This window comes from Cnephaeus nilssonii (assembly GCF_951640355.1).
Source record: "Cnephaeus nilssonii genome assembly, chromosome: 8".
Classification (NCBI taxonomy): domain Eukaryota; kingdom Metazoa; phylum Chordata; class Mammalia; order Chiroptera; family Vespertilionidae; genus Cnephaeus; species Cnephaeus nilssonii.
This window is the reverse complement of record NC_137079.1, coordinates 95336731-95363821: the sequence shown is the minus strand read 5'-3', so window position 1 is coordinate 95363821 and position 27091 is coordinate 95336731. Positions and strand designations below refer to the sequence as shown.

The 27091-nt window shown below is 40.4% G+C and overlaps 1 protein-coding gene across 2 annotated transcripts in view; it reads right to left on the bottom strand.

Moving 5' to 3' along the window:
* Nucleotides 1-2778: 2778 nt before the first annotated feature.
* The window catches only part of MIPEP (mitochondrial intermediate peptidase), a 230656-nt gene continuing 206343 nt past the window's right edge, over nt 2779-27091 (bottom strand). For both annotated transcript variants that reach the window (XM_079778651.1, XM_079778654.1), the window contains one exon: nt 2779-3039. In XM_079778651.1, the coding sequence (XP_079634777.1) occupies nt 2942-3039 (98 nt within the window). In that variant the 3' untranslated portion in view covers nt 2779-2941. The remainder of the gene's footprint in view (nt 3040-27091) is intronic.

Below are 27091 nucleotides of genomic sequence, written 5' to 3'. Positions count from 1 at the left end.
GGATCACAATTTGTGATCCTCTATATGGAAGCCTGTTATTTCTAGCTGAATGCTTGCAGCAGTTGCTTCCCAGTGTTCTGAAAAATGTCATTAATAGGTACTCCAAAAAGGGGGCAGGTCCTATAATCAAATAGGTTTGTATGTTTTGTGATTGTAGGATTGCTAATGTGCACAGTGAACCTTCATCACTTATTTGGCATTTCTCAAATGTATTTAACAATAGGACCCTTTTGAGTTCATGGAAAACAGTAACATCCTAGAAAGTGTTCTGCAAAGACCAATATGGTGTATGCTGGCTTATAGTTTTAATTACATTTATCTGCTTATTTTTAAAATATATTTTATTGATTTCAGAGAGGAAGGGAGAGGGAGAGATGGAAACATCAATGTTGAGAGAGAATCATTAATTGGCTGCCTCTCGCAAGCCCTGCACTAGGGATCGAGCTCACAACCCTGGCATGTGCCCTTGACTGGAATCGAAACCAGGACCCTTGAGTCCACAGGCTAACGCTCTATCCACTGAGCCAAACTGGTTAGGGCTAATTACATTTATATTTCAACTCTGGAAAGGGCAGATAGTATCAGGCGAGGGTCTCTTTTCATCATTTGGTTTGGTCTGCAATGCAGAATTCTTTTTTTCTTTTTAATAGTGGTAAAATAGACATAACAAAAAACTAATGATTTAACCATTTTTCAGTGTACAGTTCAATGGCATTAAGTACAGTCACATTATTGGGCAACCATCAAGGATTTCCTTTGAAATTACACATTCAATTTTTCTTCTCATCTCAAAAACATTTTCTTAAATTCAATGAATAGTATGTATTTGCCAGAGCACGTTCAAAGAGCATCTATTCACCATTTGAGCACTGGGAATACAGAACGTAAGAACTTGTTTTCTGTTGTTGCTTTTGTTCTGGGAGTCCTGCCTTCCTCCTCAGGAATTCTGTCTGGCAGAGGCAGCGCCCTCCTCTTCTCTGCTGCCAGCTCTCACATCCCTTCAACCTGCATTCGGAGATGTTTCTCAAGTTCACCCTGGACAACTTGGCTTTTTTCTGCTTTGATAATGTTTTAAATCACTGCATGTATTTCAGTCTCTTTACATTTCTTTTTTTCCTTTCTTCCTTCGCTCCTTCCTTCCTTTTTTTACCAATCTTTTTAGCTTATCCTTATCTTTTTATTTCTGCTTGCTCTTGATGGCTTTCAGCTTCATAAATACTATGTTTTCTCAAACCTCACTAAGAATAATAGAGAGGTTTCCTACAATGTGTTTTACTTCCTTTACAAAATAACTTTCCAAGCTCTGCTCCTCCAGGCGGTTCCTTTTCCTGAACAATGTTTGCACATGGGCTCCCTACAGATTTTTCTCCTTACTCTCCCTCAACTGAAAAGGGACTGCTACTGTTGGTGAATCTGAAAAGCAGCTTTTCAGATTTACCTATCACTCACTGGCAGGTGTGTATCAATTTCTCCAAGTCCACTCCTCAGAAAGAGTTAGCATTTGTGTAGTGAAAGTCTGTTAGGTAAGATTTTCCTTACCTTCGCTCAGACACTGGCAAACAGGGTGGAGTACAGAACAGCTAGACTCCTCCCAGGCTCTGGTCCCCAGGCGCCTATTGCCAACATTACCAAGCCTTGCCCTCCCTTCCCGACTTTGCTTTGGGTACAGAAGAGGCACCATTGCCAGGCCTGCCCAACTTCCTGCCTGAGGATTCTGTGTGGTGCAGTTTCCAAGTGTTCAGAGACGGAGAAGTTCCAGAGGGGAGGAGCTGGAAGAGGAACAAGGGGCAGCGAAGGGCTATCGTGCGAGCACTGCGTGGGTGGTATGCCAGCTGCTCGGCTCCTGGTTGGTGCACACTTTGGATATCTTGGTGTGAGCGGGGGTGGAGGGAAATGAAGGGCCAGTACCCCATGTATCCATGTGTACCCAGCATGGGTGGGTCATTGGCATTTCTTCATCTGGTCTCATCTATTTCTGAGCTTGTAGAAATTCTTCCAGATTCTTTGAATCAGTTGAACATGTGTTCTAGTTTTGGGGATTTTTAATTTTGCCTTTTGCAGCGTCATTGGTCATTCAATGCGAAGCAGGAAGAGGCTTCTAGCAGATGCGATTTTAAAGTCTATAATTAAATTCTTCTTGACTTTGATGGTGGGAAAACCCCATTAAATAGTTTCTTTCCTATTATTAACACAGTGATATGGTGTGCAATAATGTAAGGCAGATGGGTTCAAGATAAAGGCAGGCATGATTTAAATCCCAGTTTCCTTATTTATCAGTTGCTGGATCTTAGCACATCACTCATAAATTGGACCTGCACTTATTTTTGTAGATTAATAATCTAGCCAGAGAAGTATGAGTTCAAGTCTTACCTGTTCTGAGTCCATCTATGTAAGCCTAAACACTCAGAAGAAAATCAATGCAGTCAATAACAAGTACTTTGGAAACCATACTTGGTTTCTTGGTTGTTGTAAGGGACTTCCCCAACTACATTTTCTAATTCTAGTCTAGTGGTCTTAAGAAATGGTAATCACTTAAAAGAACTATATGTGTAATCTTTCTGAAGACTGCCACAAACTAAAATAATTTTGCTTTTAATGAAGTCTCTAATTTAATCAATTACAGATCAATGAAACTATTTAAAAAGTTCAACAGGAAAGTGGCTGAACTAAGGAAATACCCAGACTTTAAATTTAACAACTCTCTATGCTCTAGTGTTTACTAGCTCACTGAGTGGATTTCCCTATGTTAAAAATCGGCCAAACAGACTAAAAGCTAGCTTAATTAAAACAATTATTTATTCCAAGTTCCATCCATTTAAGGTTTTTCAGAAATTATTATAGAAATGAATACTGAAATCAGAAATGAGTGTTAACAGTGGTAGCATTTACAACAAAGTTAATATCTACATGACCTTGACTTAAAAGATTCAAGGTGTTTCTGTCATTCAGAATCCATGAGGAAAGTTTCCAAGTCAAGATCCAAGTCGGAGACGAGGGCACTTACAAAGTCATCAATAGAAGGGCACTTCTGAAGCATACCTGCGAACAAAGAAAACATTAGCTAACACATCACCCCCAGATAATAAGGAGGGACAAAGACTGTACAAATCAAATGTCTGGACAAAAGTAGATTGTGGGCGTTAAGAATACACAAAGTACAGTCGGTGGGAGAACAGAGGGATGGACATGAATTCTGATGGAGAGATTCAGAGGCTGGGTTGGGATCTGAATAGAATTTTGAAAGATAGGGAGGATTTAGGTTCAAATTAGGGCCTTCCAGGTGGAGAAAACAACAGAGGAAAGGCAGAAGGGTGGGAAAATGCAGAATGTATGTTGACTACTAAGTAGTCTTGTGTGGCTGGATTAAAGGTGGAAGAGGCCCAGGGAGAGACAGAGTTCAGGGAGGGAAGGGTAACTGAGTCCAAGAGCAAGAGGAAAACCAGTAACTCGTTATGTTTAGGTGCTGGACAGTGTGTGTGGGTGTCCAAGTGCAGGCCTCCCGACTTTAGTCAGCAGTGAGAACACAGAGTGCAGGTGGGCCTAGCACTGTACACACCCAACCCAAGAACTTCCATTGCGCCTTTGAAACCCACAAACAGGAGGGTGTTTTCTTCCCTGAGTACACAGCAAAAAACAAATTCAGAAGGACCCACAAACAGCTGAGATAATCCCACCCTGCTTCTTTTTAGACCTCTCATCACACCTTCCACCAACCTGGCCAGGACTGCGACATATGGGAAATAGCCCAAGGACTGCTTTGTATGGTGGACATAAAAACAGCAGCTCCAAACACATACTTGTAAGCCACCAACTAGACCTCGAGTAACTAAGAACAATAATATTAAAATACTTCAACTATAGATCAAAATATTTTTATCCTCAATCAAGTTCAAATTCTAGTATCTTCATCTCAGGAAATATCTGAGAAATAAGGAGCAGCTACTGGAAGAAAATTCCATTGTTATGTCTTATTTGCAAAACTAAAGTTCAAAATACAATTTTCTTTTTACAGTAAGATAATCTCTATGGATGAAAGAATGCCTCCCCTCTGGCCCAGCTGTGTTAATGATTGAAATGTTGAGTCTTTCCTGATTGCCAAAGCTGCACATTTCACGTCGTATCTAGATGGGAGGTTATTACTTAAGTAGATGCAATCTGATGAATAAATCAGGTTTCAGGCCTTTCCTATGTGCCAGGTTTCTTAATACAGAGAACAGTTGTAGGCAAAAGTGGCTTTCAATCAAATGAGTTAACCTATTATACCATTTTAGTCCTTTTAGTACGTGAAACATTCTATAATTAAATGACTGGTTGTTTATGATTAAATGACTAGAACTTTCAGGAATTAAAACCCTTTTATTCAGAGCAGGTGTATTCAGTTACCCATGGCCCTCCTGTCCCTTTGAAGTGGTTCATTTGAACTCAACAAACAGCCAATATAAATATGACCTTGCTCTGTCCTTCTTAGCAGACAGACCTAACTAGCACACATCCTTTTTCTGTTTCCCATCTTCAATCATTCCTGCATCTCAGAGAATAGCAATTGTGGCAACAACAAAAGAAAAACATATACACTCATGGCATTTTTAAATAAAATCTGATCAAAGCTAAATGGTTTGGTAATTTTGTATGTTATGTGATTGCTAAAGATGAAGTTTCAAAAAAGAGGAAATCAGAGGGATAAAGAATAGTTACTGGGGCAAGAATTCTCTTGGTATATTGCTATGATATCCTCGCTTTAATTAGGTTTAAATGTTTTGCAAGTGTGCAACTTCTACACAGAATTAAAAGAAAAACCAATGTTTTCAGGTACTTCAGTTAATAAGAAAAACTGAAGTTACCTTTTATATGTGCATACTAAAAAAACTTCTCAAAACTCTTTGATTTTTAAAAAAAGCTGACAAAAATGTCCCTTTTGTCTTCAGGTCTTAATCTTCTAGGGGTGATGACTAGACTTGCAGTTTCTTAGGAGCCCCTGGGAAAAGGTTGGAGCTATTAAGTCCATAAGTACATATTTCACTGTGGAAATCACCTAAATTAGTGAGCTACATGGATTGATTTTGCCAAAAGGACTGAAACAAACAAATGACAACTTTACAACTCAAAAAAGAAAAGTGTTGACAGCAAAGTAAGAAAGACAAAATTGCATTAGGATGCACATTGCACATAGTTCATACAAAGGAAAGTATGGTTTTATCTATATGCCCTCCTCAGAGGGATAGAGAGTATATATAATGAGTAGCTGAAGACTGATGATTTAATTTATTTTTCTCCTCATTTTACCTGAGAGGCAAATGGGCTAATAAAAGCTGGTACAAGCCAGAACATTTTCATCTAGACTGCTCTGCTCAAACTAGCATGTTTCATAACCTTGAAGTACTAGGGCAATTATTCTAGGCCTGATGAAAATAAATTATGATAGCAAAAGGATTCCAAGACTGGTTTTTGAAGCAGTAAAGGCTTCCAAATTGTACTATGTGTTGTTCTCTCGAGTGACTGTTGACATAGAGCTGGGAATAAAGTGAGGATAAAAATTCCAGGTATGAGGACCTGACTCACAGACGGCTGTTCTAGAAAGGGTTTGTTGGAAAGTCTGCCATCAATACAAACAATAGTGATTATGGCAGCTATCTGTTGAGCATTTACTGAGTGCCAGGCAAGTGCTAAGAGTATTGACTCATCTGATCCTTAAAACACACCTGTGAAGAACCCATCTTACAAATAAGACAATGGAACAAGAACAGGACACACAACTGTGGTCGGCAGTTAGACAGACATGAGCAGAGCAAGGACGACGGGCCAGGTAAAGAAGGTCACCAGGGCAAAAGGCCCTGGGTGCCTAACAAAGGACAATTGTAGGGTGGGACCTTGTCCCCAGGATGACTTTTCTTCCCCTGGCAAATCGCTGATCATGTGGTTTGGACCCCCTGACCTTTTCTCCCTAGAGATAACATCTAGGTCTCAGTTGTATTTCAGCTCCAGGCTCAGATAAGCAACAAAACCAGCTACAGCTGACCTCAGGACCGGCTGCACTGAATAATGACCCCCTGCCTGGGTGTCCACCAAACCAATCAATCAGTGGAGACTTAGACCCCGAAAGGACACACCTGGAAAACTGCTGAATATTCTATTGAGATCTTCCCCTAAAATCTCTACCCTTAAAACGCTTGGGACTGAGGACCCAGCATGGTCCCTTCTCCCTCCCCCCATCCCTTCAGGCATGTTACCATTACCTTCCTCTCTCCCAAGCTCCACGGGCCCTTCGTTTGCCTCTATAACTTGTTTCATCAGCCCACTTCTACAAATTACGTCTACTTCTGTAATTTTCCAAGTAAATGTTCTCTTATAGTTTGCATATTGGCTCTGAATTCTTTTTTAGCCAGAACTCAAGTACTAAGGTTGCTGAACACGGGTCTGGTCTGACCCCACTCGTCTAACAACTGGTGCTGTTCCTGCAGCCCTACAACACAACTGTGAAGGTTCTCTGTTGTGCCCTGGCAGTCCGGTTCCAGAGCCCATGGCCTTAAAGCATGGTGACACACTGGAATTTTGTAAAATAATACACATTCTTAAAAAGTCCATATTTAAATATCGGCATCCTGGATATGACCCAAATGTGTGGAGAAATTCCAGAAAACAAAAAATGTCGAATAGATTCCTAATGCCACCCATGCCTATATGGACCCAACTCATTGTATTTACTGCTTTGAAGACAGAGCCAAAATGCCCACTACCTTTTGGGCACTTTGGCTGCTGTACTATGGAGTACACTTTATGAGCAGTCACAACTATGTACTATGTAACTGGAGGTCGGGAACAGAGAAAACGGTGAGCAGCCTCTGCTGGAAAGGCAGTAAGGTGGTACAGGCAAAATGGCTTTGCCCAGCTGTGCCTGGGACAGGCACTTGTGTCATGACAAAAGCCTCTTCCTCTAATGGCACAATAGTCAGCCACGCTTGGCTGATGCAGGAATTCTTTTCTGGGCATAATACTGGGAGAAACAAGAGCCTAAGAGTTTTGCACTTAAGGATGTTTTCTGGGTGGCTTCCAAGTATCCGTGGTAACCCTTTGCAAACAGAAGCCCTTACATGTTTAAGGGACTTTTAACCATGCATATTTCTATGCTTTCACCAAGAAAAAATTCTGTCAGCCCCAGGAAAACTTCAATACATGTATAAAGCTGCAAGTTCACACCCTGTTATTTTGTAATATGTAATATAGAATCTAACCAGACCATCGTTTAAACATCTACAAGTACTTGGCATAGACTTTTTAACCTCTTGAGTACCTGTTTAGATGTACAATTAATGCAACTGTTTGAAAACCTGATTGAGAACTACTGGTTGGCAGTTTGATTATGTCTCTAAGCCAACCTGAAAATGATGGACTCTCTTTCTAGCCCCCTTTACTAAACACCTGGGGTGAAATGCTCTCTGTGTCATTTAATTTTGAGAATATGGGAGATTATTGGCATAATAAAAAACATTAATATTATTTTAAGCTTTGGAAGAGAAGTAGAATAGTTAGATCTCCTAATGCTTAACATCAACCGAGGGTGCCCAATCAAACAAAACTGTAGCTGAGTTTGATCAAGGTTTAGTGAAAGCAAAGAAGGGTGAATTGAAGTGACTAAGAGAAACTTTGTAAGGGTTTTTATATCCAAGCATTCATTCACTCATTCACTCTATGTGTCCCTGAGTACCTAATGTAAACACAAGGCTGGCAAAAAGATCACATTATTTATTTGGAGGAAACTATGTATAAAAATCACTAAGAATCCTTCTTCTAGAAACAATGCTCTCATGGTTCTAAATGTGTAAAGTTCAGACCAACAACCTGGGGTCACCTGGGAACCTGCTGGGAATACACATTCTTGGTTCCCACCCTAGACCTACGGAGTCAGCACCCACTGTGGCAATGCGCCCGCCTGGTGAGTCTGATGGACCTGAGGAAACCGACTTATATGGAAAATGAGGCAAAGTTTCTCTCAACTGAAAACTATAAACTGAAAATATTGAGCAAGAAATATATATTGTTTTTTATTTAACTAAACTAAAAAAAAATATTTATTTGTCTAATGAAATAGGAAACTATTTTATGAAACAAAAATAGGATTGTTTGGGACACTGTTCAAAGTTATATTACCAAGCCCCCAAAGAGGTGACACAGCTGTCTGGAAAAGCCCCTAAAAGGATCATGTGGCTTTGGCATGAAAATAGCCTTAACGTCTGGGGAGGAGGAGGAAGAAGCCAGAAAGGGAGCTGGCGCCAGCTGAGAGAGGACGGGCGAACACTGTGACCATGGAATTGCTTGAGAAGTCACCCAGACAGGAAGTTAGCAGCAATATTTTTATTTTAAAAAAGGAGCAGAGTCTATTTTGATTACTAGAACCCTGAGGGAAACAGTGCTTTGTGTTTTTCAGTTATTGACTCTTTTGTGAGGAAAACTCAGAAACACATCTAAGAAGCTTCTTTAACGCAGAGATTCTGGCTGTTCCGAGCCTGAGGCCTATAACCAAACCTTAGTCAGGCAGGAGCCCAGAGGGAGCCCAGGATCGCCTTTCCTAGGGGAAAGCCACGGGTCAGCACAGGCACTGGGGTCTATGGGAATGTCATGAGTTCTGAGAAAATGGGGTCTTCCTAGGGTGTGCCTGGCACCCTCGCCCTTTAGGGGTTCTGAAATGGATGCCGTGCCTGGCTGCCAAGCTACATGCAATACTATAATAAACAGGACCATACCCATGCCTCATTCCACCTAAGAAGGAAAGTCTGCTCATGCACTGATGGAGACTAAAACGCACTGAATACCTGTGTGCCAAGTACTGTGTACCAGGCACCAGGCACACAGATCTGAGTGAGACCTGATTTCTGTTCTCAGGAAGTTCATTATCTGGGGAGAAAACCACAGAAACACTGTTTATGCAGAACAAGAGTGCATATGCAGTATGGACATGGTGCAAAGGAGGGAGTGACTAATGAGCTGCAGGGGAAGGAAGGGTCTTAGGGGACTTCATGACCCCTTGCTGTCAGGAGGCAGAGTTTCTGAGAGTGAGAAGTGTATGGAGACTGAGCCCACAGATTGGGGGTGGATTCGGACCCAGGCTGGAAACAGTGCAGACAGATCAAGAGAGGAAGGCTTAGTGGAAACTACTTGTTTTTGCAGTCCAGCACCCTTTTCTCTTCTGGTGAGAGGGCTGATTTTCCTTTAGATCAGTGGTTCTCAACTGGGGGTAATTGTGCCCACCTCCCTGGTCCCCTAGAGGACATCTGGCAATGTCTGGAGCTATTTTTGGTTGTCACACAGAAGGGAGTGTTCCTGGTGTTTAGTGAGTGGAGGCCAGGGAAGCTGCTGAACCCTCTGCCATGTGGTGTAGACACCTGCTGGAGTGCCCCAAGCCTCCCTGCCGTCACCTTGCCAGCCGGGCCAGCACACGTGTTCTTCCTACAATCTGCATTAGAAGCAGAATAGCAAACAGGTATGAAGATGACCGGGACCCGTCCATCCTGGCACCAGCACCCTCAGGAACACATCGGTAACTTCTACTAAGAAAGTGAGCCCTGTTTTGACATTTCCTTTTGGCTTTGTGGCCTCTTCTATATTGTTCCTCAGAGGTCCTTTTCCGCTTTGGTAAGCCAGAGTTGGTTCTATTTCTTTTTAGAAGAATCCCCATTGAAAAAAGATCAGATCACAAGTCATTAAAAAGGGATTTAGTGAAGCCTGGGGGACACTGACAATTTTGTTTGATTAAGGCCCAATGTTCTAGACCCAGGGTTTGGACCAGAAGCAGGTTTTTTTTTTTTTTTTTTCACTTAAATGACTATACCTTTATCTCCCTCTTCCTCTCTGGAAAAAGAAAAAAAAATACATATATACATAAAGCAAACATGATTGTCAGATTTCCTCTCTCCAGGTTTACTGGGGATCTGAGAGTGTTGCTGGCCAAAGAGAGAAGGGGTATTTTGGTGCCTCCCCGTCCTGGTCAGGGTTGGTGGGAGGTGTGATGAGGTCTAGAAAGGAGCAGGGTGTGGTTGTCTCAGCTGTTTGTGGGTCCTTCTGACACTTGTTCTTTGGTGTGCATTCAGGGAAGAGAACATCCTCCTGTTGGTGGGTTTCAAAGGTGCAATGGAAGTTCATGGAATGAGTGTGTGTCCAAGGCTCTCAGGAGAGGTGAGGGTTGAGTGCTCCATAGTTTGGTTCCAGGTGGACATAGTCCTGACACCTCCCAGGCACTCAGAGTCCAAGAAGGCCAGGGACAAATAAGTCATCAGTTCTTTTAAAATTAAGGCTAAAAGCCAATCATGCTCTTACATTTCAGACACAGCCTGATATTTGGGTTAAATTAAGGTATGTCAGTCAGGTTTGTATTTAAGATTTACAGGTATCACTTACTTAGGGGTAGATTGGTGGAATAAGAAGAGCCTTAGGCTCCAAAGAGGAAATGTCCTGGGGAACCCCTAGTAGGACTATGAAAACCGTCAGAGTAACTACCATGTGGTTGGATAAACAGCCTCGCAGTACTGTGCAGTTGAGAATTTTAGGCTGAATGGAACATTATCTGGCTCAGCATAGCATTTTAGAACTTAAAATTTCACTCTAATTTTCCTTTTCTGACCACACAAAAGTTTTCCTTTGAAGGGTTGGCAAGGAAGAATAGAGAGGAAAGATAAATCCTTTCTTTTAAAAAAACTTTAGTCTTCTAAAAGACGCTACTAGTATACATATACCTTTCCAGTTAGAGCAAGGGGCTAGTGAGCCCTTAATCTGAGTTAACCTATGGCACCTCTGACCAGTCTCTTAACTCCCAGGCCTTATTTCTGCTAGAAGCAACCTGAGGAAAGGTAAAATGTGAGAATGAAGTGTCAGGTTTGAAGCTCATAAAATTGGCATAATGTCATCTACTTTGCTAGATTATTATAGGGATTAAATAAAATAGTGCATTTAACACAGAGAAAATGCTCCGTCACTGGTAACATAACAATCAGATCCAAAGGTTTATGAAAAGCTACTTCCCAGTTCAGGAGTTGAAGGACGAGGTCTAAAATTTTAAATATTTAGGACATTACCATCAAACTCACAAATATCTGGCTAATAAATTATTGTTTGTTTTACTTTTTTCCTACCTTTTGCCACCTTCTTTTTATAGATTAACCATTTATCTACTAAAAGAAGGAAACAAAAGATTAATTACAACAGTCAATTCATTTTTCTACCTGTTAGCTGTGATAAAAGGTTATGAAGAAAGAGGTCATTGGGATGATGGGAAAGGTCTGGAAATGGATAATGCTGACACAAGATTGTGAATATACAAAATTGTGAATGCCACCGAATTGTACACTTAAAAATGGCTAAAATTGTATATTTTATGTTATATAAACTTCACCATAATTTTTTTAAGAGACCAAAGTAATAAGATAGAACCTCTGATTTGCCCAGATGGTCATCTCTCTGTGCTACCCCTGTCCTCTGCTACCAAATGTAGTAACTGGGAGATACTGAAAAACAGACTGTCTATGTGTGAAAGGAGTATCTGTGCATTCCCAACACTATCAATTCTAAAAACCCGTCATGATAGTTAATGGCTATTTTTTAAGCTGAAATAATTATACGTGCCAAACTCAGCTCAGAATGATTAAGAATTAGAGTACAAAGTCAGGCCTGGCAGTTTGAAAAGTCTGAAGTGAATTTTATGAGATCAGAACTCTTATTCCAGATCAGTCTCTCCCAAGCCTAGGGCAACTGAATTGCTCACCTTCTCTGCTTTGAAGTTTTTCTCTGCTACAAGGCTGTGGTTACCCACACCTTTTTCTAAAGGTGGAATCTCACTATCTAAGATCAGTTCCCGAGAAAATGAGGATATCAGCCAGAAAGTGAAATTCCTTTCCTCCTTAGAACTGAAAAAACTCCATTGGCCCCTAGGCTGGGTTAATATCTGTTGGTGTTCAAATAGGAGGTTCAGTTCCTGCCTGGCCTGAAGAAGAGCATCTGGACTTCCTGCTAGATGAGGCAGACCCACCAAGTGGAGGCCCACATACATGTTCTGTTTACAAATTAGTTTATTTCAATGTCATCGCCAGATTGAATAATTCCATTTACAATTACATTTCTGGGTTACAGAACATTGTGCCTTTTGAAGTTCAATGTCTTCCTTAAACAAACACACCCACACATTAAACATGTACACACCCTCTTAAAAATTCAGTACATTTACAAAAGGGAGGTCTGAGCCTTGAGAACGCAGGTGCTCGCTTCCATTTACTTCTCCCAGAAAGCTCTCAGCTCTTTCAGAAGCTACACTGAGTAAATAGCCAAACAAGCCAAAGATTAGAGATTCTATTTACCTGGCTATTATTCTGGGTTGCCATTTACCAATATTATAGAAACCATGTAATCCTAGAGCCACTACATTTTAAAAGTCTCATTCCATAGTATGCTTTCCTTATTTATTCCTGTTACACTGTGCAAGAAAAGGTTTCTGCCAATGAGTAAAATAATTGGTTCTGTGTTCAAGCGTTCTCATTCAAAAAGCTGTATTTTGCAATAAAATCACTTTCATGTATGAAAGGCAATAGACACCTGGTCAATTCTAGTTAGTATATGTCACCTTTCATATTTGTCCCCATGATTTTCTTGCTCAGTAAACTAAAAAATAATTTCTTTGTGTGTCAATGTATTCATGACAAGGCAACCCAGTTACCAGAAGCTATTAAAGAGCAAAGGGGAAAATATAGTGGAATATACGTTCAACTATTCCCAAAGAAAAAGATGCAGGTAAAACCTGAAAAAGAAGTTGAGATTACCTATCAGTCAACATAAGACAAGTAGGAATGCCTAAATTTGAATCCTAGTTCTACCACTTGCTACTGCATGATCCCTTAGATTATTTAGATAATTCAATGAGGTGATAGTGCAATGTGCTTAGCACATCAGAAGCACTCACTTTGGTGTTTAGCAGTAGTTACTGTTATCATTCTTATGATTGTTATTGTTGCTACTTGGCTATTATTGTGAGTTGCCATTTACCTCTATTATAGAAACCATGACCTGTCCATTCAACTATGTAAATATATAAATTGTAGAAATTAGTCTTACTGGTTAATATCCAACAAAGTATTATTTGTCTGAGGAAAACCAGTACACAAGGCTACTGCAGCACTTTAGTAAAATTCTGATCCTAAAGTGAAAACAAAGTGTGCATGAAAAAAAGGCAAAAATGAATGTGGTACTGAGATTTCAGTTATTTTGAGGGTCTGATTTAAGATTTTAAGAATGTTTTAAAAAATGTTTTGTTTAAACTGCTTTTAGGAAAGATGTAAATGGATTTTAGCTGTCTTCCTGACCCTACAGCTTAATCAAACTAAACATACATTTAGTACTCTAAGAAAAGAGATTAAAAAACTGAACATGTGTTACTTGACATAGCATAAATTATGTGATAGGGTAGAAAAAGAACTTGATGTTATTCAAATATTTGATATATACAGACTCTGAGTTAAAGGAGTAATTATTCTATTGAAAACTTTAATGTAAAAGCAAACTATTAGGTAAAAAAATTAGGTTTAGGTATGATCTAAATCTAGTTTAATTACTAGCAAAATTACATAATAGTCAAAAGGAAAAAGTTTCTTTTAGAGATAGTTGAAAAGACTCAAACGCTAGAAGGCATCTTGTAAACAATCTTTTAGGAAATGATCCAGTCAAACCAAGAGGAATTTTCCTGTCTCTATGATCTCTGGCAACATTTCAAACAAGAGTTAGTAAGCACATCTTCAATTAAATTCAATCATTCCACTAAAACCTGCTCTAGGTCTCTATGAGTAGATTTTACCTCTTATTGGTACAATTTTTAAAAGTAAATTCATCAGTGTACCCCCAGCACTGATCCTACCAGAGATACTCTGGCTCCTTGTTTCCTCCACCCCTGAAACTCCGTGCCTCAGGGTGTCAAACTAGAAATGTAGATCAGGGGCTTTGGAGGAATGACATGCTTTCCTAACCGGTTTTTAGCCCATTGCCAAAAGACACACTTGTAACCACATGTTAAGGACAGCGTCTATAAGGACCATTTTTAAAGAAGACTTTATGATGTTTTCATTAAGCAATCAAAAGAGCTAAAAGAATATTATCTACATTCTTTTTAAGAATTAGCAAATGACAATCTAAAAATGGAATCATTGGTATATTTCTTGGAATGAGTCTACTACAAGAAAAATACCTGGGAAAAAAGCTCTCACCTCAAATAGAGTCAGACTCCAGAGACATTACCTCAGGTGGCTACACCTATGGAAGAGGGCTCATCACATTTACACAGCAAGTAGAAAATGACAGTTTGTTATACTGCTGAGTGAAAATGATCAAAATGAGCACTACCTAGCCAAAGTCAATAGCAACAAGAGAGTTTATAAAGAGTCTACAGCTCCCAGAGGGGTCAGGGTGGAGTGCTGTGAGTCAGCAGATGCAGTGGGCACCTCAGGGCTTTGAAGACAAAATGGCTTGGGTCAGATCCTTACCATGAAATAGCTCTGCAACACTGGGGAGGTCACTCAACTGCTCTAGGCCTTACTTTCCCTAAGTGTGAAATGAGGATAACACCTCCTATCAAATTAGTGTTAGGTGTACTAAAGATATTGTTTATGTCTTCCTCTAGCACACTTTCATTAAGTCTTTGTCCACTGACCTTCCCTGCATGGCGACCTCCTTTGGACATAATCTGGTTTAAAACAGATTATCTGAAATCAATTAGGCAGGAATTTCTGAGGCCCAGGGTTTAATAAGAGGTGCTCTACTCTGACACCAGTGCATGGCCTTCAGTCTAATGTGGTCCCTTCCACCAAGCTGTTTTACAATCAATACCCACTCGCCCCGTGGACAGAACCAAGGCATTGTATTGAAGTGAAAAGTACACCGCTGACTGGTTAAAAGTTAAAATTCGGTTTAAAAAGTTACTTTCTCAGAAGCAAAAATTATGTTGGTTGAATTTAGTAATTAGAATATTTGCAATAAAAATACGGGAGAGGGGAGAAATCCAAGGATAATTAGAGCCTTCTGGGTTAGTTTAGCAGAAGAAAAGAGCTATGGTTTTTGTAAAAGCTGACTTCCTGTTATTGGGAGAAAGAGATCAATATGCCATGTGGTTTCTACCACGCTACATTGTAAAAATTAGAGAAAATACTCATAAGTTTCTAGTATGGTAGTATGCAGTTATCTACTTGATGTATTAAGAAAACACCATAACCTGCAGGAATGATTTATTCCTGATGTTCTAGGAATATTTAGGAAATAAAAAAACTGCCACTCATTTCATGAGGGCATTTCACTTATAATATCCACACAGTTTCTCTTCTGTTTATCTTTATCTTTGAAATACTGACCTTTTATTTGGCTTTAGTTCTTTATATTTCAAATGCTATTCATCTGTTTGGTTCAAAGTTTGACCTTTTCATTTCTATTTATAAGCAAAGAACATCTGAGTTGCTACTGAAAGGGAGGGTGCCTCTGGTGTTTATATAGAATGTCCCCTGTCTTGGGATTAGAGTGGACTTATTTTGGTAATGCATCTAGTGAAAGCAGGCTGCAGACTCCAGGGTCTGATGCCCACTAATATAATAGGCACACAGAGAGCCTTCCTGAGGGCTGACATCCTGCCTTAGGTTTGTACCCTCAGACATCACCTTCTCCAGTACTCACCCCCAGGGGCCTCACCTGGTCACCCAACTGGTGCTAAGTACTAAGGTAGCTGGCTAGAAGAAAGAGGGGCTGACACCCAGGAGTCCTGAGTCCTCAAGACCTGTGTCCTACTGCAGACTTCTATCCCCACATGGGAAGCTTTCTGCAGTTCCACCTCCCAGAGGGCGCTCCTTTTTGTAATTCTCACAGGATGCTATACCCCTCACATAATGCAGGGTCTGTATATTGTTCTATTTGTTTCTGTGTCCCCAAAGTGCTTGGCTAGCAGTAAGTATTCAATAAATATTTGCCAAGCTTAAGTGAATTAATGTTATCAACAACTAACAATACTTTTTAATTTTTGTTCTATCATATTATTACCTAACCCAAGAATATTAAAATAATGTACTTAACAAAAAACAATATTCTAGGCAGCTAATGAAGGTGGTGTAGCTAAAAATAAACAATCCTGGAAGCCAACGCACACAGGTGCCTCAGAGAGGACACATCAGAGGGAGATGCTGAAGGCCAAGGCCCGAGGCAGAGATTTACTTCGAGTTAGTCCTACTTTACTTAAGCCCCAGGAGTTGATTTTTCCTTATATGCCAAACCACACTCCTAATGGTCATAAATCAAGCTGCAGAATTTATCTCTGACCTCCTATAGTAGCAAAAGTATGTTCCACTTTAAAGTTTAGTTCTTAAATAACTTTAATAATTTACCAGGTTGACTTGGTCTTACATTATCTATAACAATAAAAGCATAATATGCTAATTAGACCAGACGTCCTTCCTGATGAAGCCAGAGCTGTGAGGGAAGCCCGGGTTCCGGCTGCCAGAGGGAAGCCGGTGCCGGCAGCTGGGGGAAGGAAGGCCTACTCTTGCATGAATTTCATGCATCGGGCCTCTAGTATGAATTATAAAACACAAAGAATGACCTATTTTATTATACCTTGAAGAACCCTGGTTATGTACTGCATAATAAACATACACAGAACACAAAACACCTCAGATAGCCAAATGGATAGCATTCATTTATGCCATGGCTTCCTCCCCGCTGCTGATGAAATCTCTTTAATCAAAAAAGAATTGAGGCCAGTGAAGCAGGGGTCCTGATGTGGGTGTGGTGAGGATGAAGCTGGAATAAATATCAGGGGAACAAAGGTGAACCTGACAACTAGACAAGTGAGCAGACACAACAAGAAATCAGATGACAGAACACCTTTAACACATGTATTTTTCTTATATGTTATAAGAGCTACACCAAAACATTTAGGCCAATAAAATACTTGGAAATAGTTATGTGATATAAAAATGTTCAGAATAAGGTAAAAAACTATCTCTTTTCTAGTAATCGCCACTTTTTAATGGAACAAAAAATATTTGGGGAAAAAAAGAAACATATGACCTTATAAGTATATTGTAATATTTACGTAGTCACTCATTTAACAAATATTTATTGATTGCCTATGTACCAAGCCCTATAGGTGCTGGAGATATAGCAGTGAACATAACAGTATCCTTCCTCTCATAGAGTTTACACTTTATTGGGGAGCACAGACCACAAACCAATAAATAAAATGTTACATTAAGTCAGGAAGTAAACGCGTGCAATAAAGAAAAAACAGGAGAAACCAAGATGGCAGCATAGGTAAACACCTGAAATTGCTGCCTCCCACAACCACTTCAAAACTACAACTAAAAGACAAAACGGACATCATCCAGAACCACAGGAAGGCTGGCTGAGTGGAAATTCTACAACTAGAAGGAAAGAGAAAAGCACAATGAGACTCAGAGGAGGTGCGGAAGTAAAGTGCAGAGGTACGGAGGCGCGCTCACGGGAAGGGCTGGCAACTGAGGACGCAGTTGTCTTTCTCAATCGGGAGGGAGACACAAGCTCCTGACTGCTCTGAACTCCAGTTCCGGGCGAGACTCTGGGGACCCAGACTCATACGGGGAGAAACTGGACTGTCTGGTAGCAGGCGGAACTTGAGGGCGGCTTTCTCTCAGAGGTGCTTGCAGCGATTACCAAGGGACACTGAGATCCGGGGGCCTCTTAGGACAGGGCTGAGGATCAGCCATAGCTGTTTGCTCTGCCCTGAGACCCCGCCCCACCCCACCCAAGCTGTGCGCAGAGGCTTTTGCGTATGAATGGCTTGGCCCTTTGCAATCTAAAATTACCTAACAAACTGCAGCTGGGTCAGAGAGACCCAGAACATCCAAAAAGAAGGCCCAAGGCCCCACAGCAGCTTACATTGCTTCACAGCTGGGCCTCATCTGGGCATCTCCAAACCCCAAACAAAGAAGAGGAATCTGCAGATCTCTCCATAGCTCCTGCTGGGTGGCCTCAGGCAGAGGCTAAATTAGCACCTCCTTAGAGATTCAAGAGCCAGTGGACCCAGTGGTCAGAGTGGGACCATCCAGATTACAACTCCTCAGAACCATAAGGGACACACTAAGGGGGCAGACTCAGTGAGCACCAAAGCTCCACTGAAGCAACTCTTACCCCATAATGGTGTCTCCAGCACAGAAGTTCTCCCATTGTAGACACAGCTGATTCTCACAGCCAATTGTCCTGGAGGCCAATTCCTCCCAGTGACACCAACAACAATCAAGGCTTAACTAAAACAAGACTGTGCACACAGCCCACAAAGGGGTGCACCAAGAGTGTCCACCTCAGGTAACTGGGGAGGCTGAGCCACTGGGCCCTATAGGACACCTAGCACACAAAGCCACTCTATCAACACAGGGAAGCAGCCAAAATGCGGAGACCAAGAAACAGGTCACAAATGAAAGAAATGGAGGAAAGCAAATTACTGGATATAGAGTTCAAAACCATGGTTATAAGGTTTTTCAAGAATTTTCTAGAAACTGCCGATAAATTTAGTGAGACACTTGAAGATATGAAAAAGGACCAACTAGAAATTAAGCATACACTGACTGAAATAAAGAATAATATACAGAGATCCAACAGAAGTCTAGAGGATCGCAAGAATCAAGCCAAAGATTTGAAATACGAAGAAGCAAAAAATACCCAACTGGAAAAGCAAAAAGCAAAAAGAATAAAAAAATCTGAAGATAATGTAAGGAGCCTCTGGGACAACTTCAAGCGTACTAACATCCGAATTATGGGGGTGCCAGAAGAAGAGAGAGAGAGCAAGATATTGAAAACTGATTTGAAGAAATAATGACAGAAAACTTCCCCTACCTGGTGAAAGAAATAGACTTACAAGTCCAGGAAGCACACAGAACCCCAAATAAAAGGAATCCAAAGAGGACCACACCAAGACACATCATAATTAAGATGCCAAGGGCAAAAGACAAAGAGAATCTTACAAGCAGCAAGAGAAAAACAGTTAGTTACTTACAAGGGAGCACCCATATGATTATCAGCTGATTTCTCAACAGAAAGTATGCAGGCCAGACGGGAGTGGCAAGAAATATTCAAAGTGATGAATAGGAAGAACCTACAACCAAGACTACTCTACCCAGCAAAGTTATCATTCAGAATTGAAGGGCAGATAAAGAGCTTCAAAGATAAGAAAAAGCTAAAGGAGTTCATCACCACCAAACCAGTATTATATGAAAAGCTGAAAGGTATTCTTTAAAAAGAGGAAAAAGAAGAAAAAAGTAAAGATAAAAATTATGAACAACAAATACATACCTATCAACAAGTGAATCTAAAAGTCAAGTGAATTAAAAATCTGAGGAACAGAATAAACTGGTGAACATAATAGAATCAGAGGCATAGAATGGGAGTGGATTGATAATTCTCAGGGGGAAAGGGGTGTCTGTGTGGGGGGTATGGGAAGAGACTGGACAAAATCATACACCTATGGATGAGGACAGCGGGGGGGAGGTAAGGACGGGGGGGGGGGGAGGGAACCGGGTGGAGGGGAGATATGGGGGGAAATAAAGGAGAAACAATTGTAATAATCTGAACAATAAAGATTTATTAAATTTTTTTAAAAAGCTCATCACTGCCAAACCAGTATTATATGAAATGCTGAAAAGTATTCTTTAAGAAGAGGAAGAAGAAGAAAAAGGTTAAGGTAAAAATTATGAACAACAAATACATATCTATCAACAAGTGAATCTAAAAATCAAGTGCATAAAAAATCTGGTGAATAAACTGGTGAATATAATAGAACCAGGGGCATAGAAAGGGAGTGGAGTGACAATTCTCGGGGGGGAAGGGGTGTGGGGGTTGCAGGAAGAGACTGGACAAAAATCGTATACCTGTGGAAGAGGACAGTGGGGCGGGGGGTAAGGGCAGAGGGTGGGGTGGGAATCGGGTGGAGCGGAGCTATGGGGGGGGGGGGGGAAGAGGAACAACTGTAATGATCTGAATAATAAATATTTATTACAAAATAAAATAAAATAAAAATCAATAAAAACATTAATTAAAAAAAAAGAAAAAACAGAGTAAGGGGGCAGAGAGTGATAGGGAAGGTCTTTCTGACAACCAAAGGGGAAAAAAAGATAGTATTTAAAACTTTTGAACAGCCCATCAAAATTCACCTGAATAATTTTCTTCCAACAGCACAATTTTGCTTGCTCGTTTTAAATCATCTTATCTTTGTGAGGGGGTTTCTTCATAAGTGATTTACGAATGTAAAATACACTCATGAACAGGCACTCAGAAGCCTCGATGCATTTCCTTTGAGCTCATCCTGGCATTCATTTATGCTGAGCCCCCATATATTCAGGGGCACAGATGTTGATTAAGTCAGGCAAAACCTGTCATGTCTTAATGCTTATCTCCTTAATTAAATTAAAAAAAAAAAAGCAAAGAGACATAGTATAAAAAAATAAATTTAGGAATAACCATAAAGCTCATGTACATTACTGATCTCAGACTTGTTGGGCCTGCTAGCTTTGCCACACAATGGCCCTAATCAGGGATTAATCAGAGTGCATGATTAAACGTCGAGTGCTTATTTTAAAACTGAATGTAATAACTACAACTAATTTTTAGTGCTATAAAGCAAAGTAAAATGTCTTTTCTGTTTAAGTGACTTTGTATCCATTTTGACATTAGGGAAATCAATGTGGCAAGTGTTGAACAATGACTGTTTATGTAGCTTTCTTACTTTAAATGCCAACTGTAATTCTGCTGACAGGACTTACTGCTCCTTGATTGTACTGTCATATCTGTATTATATGAACAGCACAACAGTAAAGCCACATGCTAAGCACAATTGGCCTATCAGGTTATTAAAAAAATAAAAGCATCCAAATGCTCATTAGCTAAAGATGCTGTGTTAACAAGACATCAATTGTTAAAAGTAGACAAAATCGTTTGTGTTAATTTGAATAAATGTGTCATCCTGTCAATTAGAGCTGGCTAAAGCAAGAATGAATCTGCCTTGTGACAAAGTGGGTTTCCCATCATTAGAACTCTTTGGGAAGAAGTGCTTTCCAGAGCTAGTTCAGTACAAGACCCTTTTAGTGCTTCAGGAATTGAATTCCTTTGACTTAGGAGCTTCTTAAGCAAAATTCTACACAGTGGTTGAATTGTTTTAGGACAATGGGCCTACTTCTTGCTTCTATGTTTTTATCATATCCTTTCTAATACCTCTCACTTCAGTTGTCCACTACTCCCATTGCTTTGAGTAATAGGTCCCCATCGCTCTCAGTCACCATAACAGCATGACCACCTCTCTAGCTGTGAAAACAGGGAACTTGGGAGTTATCTTTCATTTCCTTCTCATTCATTTCCATGCCGAATCAATTCCAAGCCCTGATGCTTTTGCTTCATAAATATTTCTTAAATCATAAAACCTCTTTTCATCCCAACTGCTTATTCTCCCGGGCCCAGTATTCTCTATCACAGGATTACTGACAACAGTAAGGATCCTCTTCAAATCAGAACTTACCATGGCCCCTTCCTCAGCAGTCAGTGGATATTGTAAACCATAAATCTGATCTTGTCGCTACCTGTCTTAAAAATACTGCCAATGCTTTCTCATGGCCCTCAAAATAAATGCCAAAAATGTTTTACAGTGTCTACAGTGCTCCACATGATCTGATTCCTATTTACCTCTCCAACCGAATTTCATGCCACAATTACCCTTCTCCTCCAATTATGTGCCCTCTGTGTGCCCCCGACAGAAAGTGGCAGTAGCATCGGAAATGGTGAAATGTGGCAAACAGAGTTATGGTGAGGTGAGAACCATGAGTGATAGTGTCATTTCTAAAAATCTTACCAAAGACTTTTTTGTTTTTATACTTTCAATTTTAATATAGTTTTATATTTACTGAAAAAGTGAAGATAGCCCAGGGTATTCCCATATACTTCACCAGTCAGTCCTTTTCCTCTATTATCTTACACTAGAGGCCCGGTGCATGAAATTCCTGCACCGGGGCGGGGGGGGGGTTCCTCACTCAGCCTAGCCTGCACCCTCTTGCAGTCCTTGAGCCCCATTATGGATTGCCCCCACAGAGGGAGGCCCATGCTACCCGCCACCGCTGGGTAGCCTGGACCTCCCTCTTTGGGGCAATTGCAGAATCCCGACTGCCCTGCCAGCCTGTGGTCTGGGCCTCTCTCTGCGGGACGATCATGGGGCGATGGCGGGGCTCCCCGACCAATCGCATCGCACCAGCCTTGGCTGGCCTGGTGCCAGTGGGTGACACAGTGTGGTCGTCTGGAAGGTCGTTCTGCTGTTCGGTTGTTTGGTCGATTTGCATATTACACTTTTATTATTATAGAAGACTAGAGGCCCGGTGGATGAAATTTGTACATGGGGGCGGGGGGTCCCTCAGCCTGCCTGCACCCTCTCCAACCTGGGACCCCTCGGGGGATGTCTGACTGCCAGCAGTCGGACACCCCTCTCACAATCTGGGACCGCTGGCTCCTAACTGCTCACCTGCCTGCCTGATTGCCCCTAACCACCTCTGCCTGCCTGATCACCCCTAACCACCCTCCCTGCTGGCCTGATCGCCCCTAATCACCCTCTCCTGCCAGCCTGATCACCCCTAACCGCCTTCCCCTGTGGGCCTGATCGCCCCTAACTGCCTCTGCCTTGGCCCCTGCCACTGTGACTTTGTCCGGAAGGAAGGCAGGACGACCAGCAGATGTCCGGTTGACCCGGCCTGATTAGCATATTACCCTTTTATTAGTATAGATTATTATGGCACATGTTACTACTAATTAAGCAGTATTGATATAGAATTATTAAGTAAAGTCATACTTTATTTTTATTTTTTAATATGTTTTTATTGATTTCAGAGAGGAAGGAAGAGAGGGGGGAAGAGAGAGAGAGAGAGAAAGAGAAAGAGAGAGAGAGAGAGGAAAAACATCAATGATCAGATATAATCATTGATGGGCTGCCTCCTGCACGCCCCACCCTGGGGATCGAGCCCACAATCTGGGCATGTGCTCTGACCGGGAATCAAACTGTGAGCTCCTGGTTCATAGGTCGACACTCAACCACTGAGCCACACCAGCTGGGCTAAAGTCATACTTTATTTAGGATTCCTTAGTTTTTATCTAATGTCCTTCTTCTGTTTCTGGGTCCCATTCAGGATATCACACTGCATATACTATCCTGTTGCCTTAGGCTCCTTTAGATTGTATCAGTTTCTCAGATTCCTTTGTTTTTGATGTCCGCAACAGTTTTGAGACATATTGGTCAGGTTTTTTTCTGTACTTTTTCCTCAATTCAGGTTTGTCTAATGATTTTCTCATGATTAGACTGAGGTTACGGGTTTGGGAAGGAGGAGCATAGAAGTGAAGTGCCCTTCTCAACACATTATATCAAGGGTACATCTTATCAACATGACCTATCACTGCTGATGTTTACCCTGAACACCTGCCTGAGTGTTTGTCAGTTTCTCCACTATCAAGTTACTCTGATTTTCCCCCCTTCCACACTTTCCTCTTGGAAGAAAATCACTCTTGGAAGCCCACATTTTAGGGGTGGGGAGTTTTGCTCTACCTCCTTAAGGGAAGAATACCTACATAAATTATCTGGAATACCTACATAAATTATCTGAAATTCTTCTGCAGGGGAGATTTTTCTATTCTCCCTATTTATTTATTGAATCATTTATATCATTTATTTGGTTACTCAAATTGTTGCAGTTTTGGCCATTTGGGAACTCTTTAGTGGCTGCTTGACTCCCTGACACATACCCCATTGCTGTGTGTTTCTTTTCTGCTACTACTAGATGCTCTGAGCTCAGACTGCACACTTGGTCCTAGAATCAACCATCTCTTCAAGAAACTCTGATTTCATATGAAGAATGGTGTGAAACCATGCTCTGGGTACTGGACATGTTGACTGCTAACAAGACCAACATTGTTTTTAAAAGAGAAGAGTAGTTACCATCGATTGTATTAATCTTCTTGGGGTATGAGGAGGACCTTTTGGAATATAAACCACAATTTCCTTATTTTTTTTCTGGAAAAAAGTAATATGTAACAAATTAGAAGAGATGATATCCTATATAATAAAAGGTTAATATGCAAATTGTCCCCTTGGGAGTTCCACTGACCAGGAGTTTGACCGCTCACTATGACATGCACTGACCACCAGGGGGCGGCGTGAAATGAAAGAAGGCCCCGGCTGGCAGCCAGCAGCCAGGGAAAGAAGGCCCCGATGGGCCCTGATTGCCAGCCAGGCCTAGGGACCCTACCTGTGTACAAATTGCATGCACCGGGCCCCTAGTAGAATATAAAATAGGATAAAATGGCAAAACTTAATATGTTTTGAAAGCCATAAAGCTCTGCAAAAGTGTAAGGTATAATGATTTCAATCAGCTCAAAGTAAGGCCCTACTAGAATTTAGTTCCAAAAGCCATTTTGGCAACACAGAGAAACAAATTCAAAATGGAAAAGTAGGAAGATACTGAGCTCACCTCCTCTCATTGACACCAAAACTACAACTACATATAGAAAAGCTATGCCTGAAAATGACCTGAAAACTAGCAGAACAAATTTTCTACCAGTAAAAGAAAAAGTCACACTGAAATGGGTAGGAGAGGTAGAGACTAAGTTTAGTCAGGACCTACCCTACCCCCACACCTCATGTGGTGATTCACAAGTGGGAGGCATATTACAACCGTGGAAGTCTTCACTGAAGAGAGGGGTGTCCAAGCCTAGCAAAAATAACTAAAATAAACTGAGGTGAACTGTTTAACTAGACAAGGAGTTCAAAGTAATAGTCATAAAGATGCTCTTCAAACTCTGTAGACAAGTGGGTAAACTCAGTGAGAACTTCCAAAAAGAGATAAAAATTATAAAAAAGGACCTATCAGAACTGAAGAATTGAACACACATACACAGTAAAAGGATAGAAAAGATATTTCATGAAAATGATAATGAACAAAAAACCCCTGAGATCAGTAATGCTTATATCAGACAAACAGACTTTAAAACAAAGGCTATATCAAGTGAAAAATACAATGGAAGGAATCAACAGCAGATCAGATAACATGGATAACAAAATCTGGGAGACAGCATAGCAGAACTCACCAACTGGAAGATCAAAAAGAAAAAGAATTAAAAAGAATGAGGATAGCATAAGGAAACTTTGGGTCAAAATCAATTGCACTAATATTCAAATCACAGGTGTCCCAGAAGTTGAGAGAGAGAGAGAGAGAGACAGAGACAGAGAGAGAGAGAGAGAGAGAGAGAGAGAGAGAGAGAGAGAGAGAGAGAAAGTGAGAGAGAGAGAGAGAGAGAGAGAGAGAGAACCTATTTGAAGAAATAATTCCTATGAAGGAAGTATATAGTGCTATAGCCATACCTCAAAAAACGAAAAATCAGCAATAAACTACTTAACCCCACAACTTAAACAACTAGAAAAGCCCAGAGTAAGTAGATGGAAGGAAATAATGATTAGAGCAGAAATAAATAACACAGAGACTAAAAAAACAATAAAAAAAAATCAATGAGCTGGTTCTTTAAAAGGATAAACAAAATCGATAAACCATTAGCCAGACTCATCAAGAAACAAAGAGAGAGGACCTAAAAAATAAAATCAGAAATGAAAGTGGAGGAGTAACCACTGACACTATAGAAATACAAAAGACTGTAAGAAAATACTATGAACAACTATATGCCAACAAGCTGGACAATATGAACTAAATAAACAAATTCCAAGAAAAATACAAACTCCCAAAACGGAATCAGGAAAAATAAAAAAACCTGAATAGGCTAATAACAAATGCTAAAATTGAAACAGTAATAAAAAAAACTTCCACCAAACAAAAGCCCAGGTCCGGATGGTTTCACAGGGCAGTTTTAGCAAACATTCAAAGAAGAACTAACACCTATACTCCTCAAACTATTTCAGAAAATCCAAGAGGAAGGAACACTTCCAAACACTTTTTATGAAGCCAGAATTATCCTAATTCCAAAACTAGATAAAGACACTATACAGAAAGAGAATTACAGGCCAATATCCATGATGAACATAGATGCTAAAATCCTCAACAAAATATTAGCAAATCACATCCAGCAATATATTAAAAATATCATTCACCATGATCAAGTAGGATTTATTCCAGGAATGCAAGGTTGGTACAATATTCACAAATCAATAAATGTGATACATCACATAAACAAATTGAAAGACAAAAATCACATGATCATATCGATAAATGCAGAAAAAGCATTAGACAAAATCCAACACTCATTTTTGATAAAAACTCTCAGCGAAGTGGGAATAGAGCGAGCATATCTCAACATGATAAAAGCCATATATGACAAACCTACAGCCAACATCATACTCAATGGGCAAAAACTGAAACCATTTCCCCTAAGAACAGGAACAAGAGAGGGATGCCCACTTTCACCACTCCTGGTTGACATAGTACTAAAAGTGCTAGTGACAGCAATCAGACAAGAAGAAGAAATAAAAGGCATCCAAATTGTAAAAGAAGAAGTAAAACTGTCCTTATTTGCAGATGACATGATATTGTACATAGAAAACACCAAAGACTCCATCAAAAAACTACTAGACTTAATAATTGAATTTAGCAATGTAGCAGGATATAAATTAACACCCAGAAATCTATGGCTTTTTTTGTAGATCAATAAAGAACTCACAGAAAGAGAAACAAACAAACAAACAAATCCCATTTACCACTGCAACAAAAAAATGAAGATACCTAGGAATAAACTTAACGGAGGAAACAAAAGACCTGTACTCGGAAAATTACAGGACATTGAAAAAAGAGATAGAGGAAGATATAAACAAGTGGAAAAATATACCGTGTTCATGAATGGGTAGAATCAACATCATTAAAATGTCCATACTACCCAAAGCAATCTACAGATTCAATGCAATCCCCATTAAGTTACCAAGGCATACTTCAAAGATCCAGAACAAACTCTCCAAAAATTCATATGGAATAATAATAATAAAAAAGACCCTGAATAGCTGCAGCAATCCTGAGAAAGAAGAACGAAGTTGGAGGGA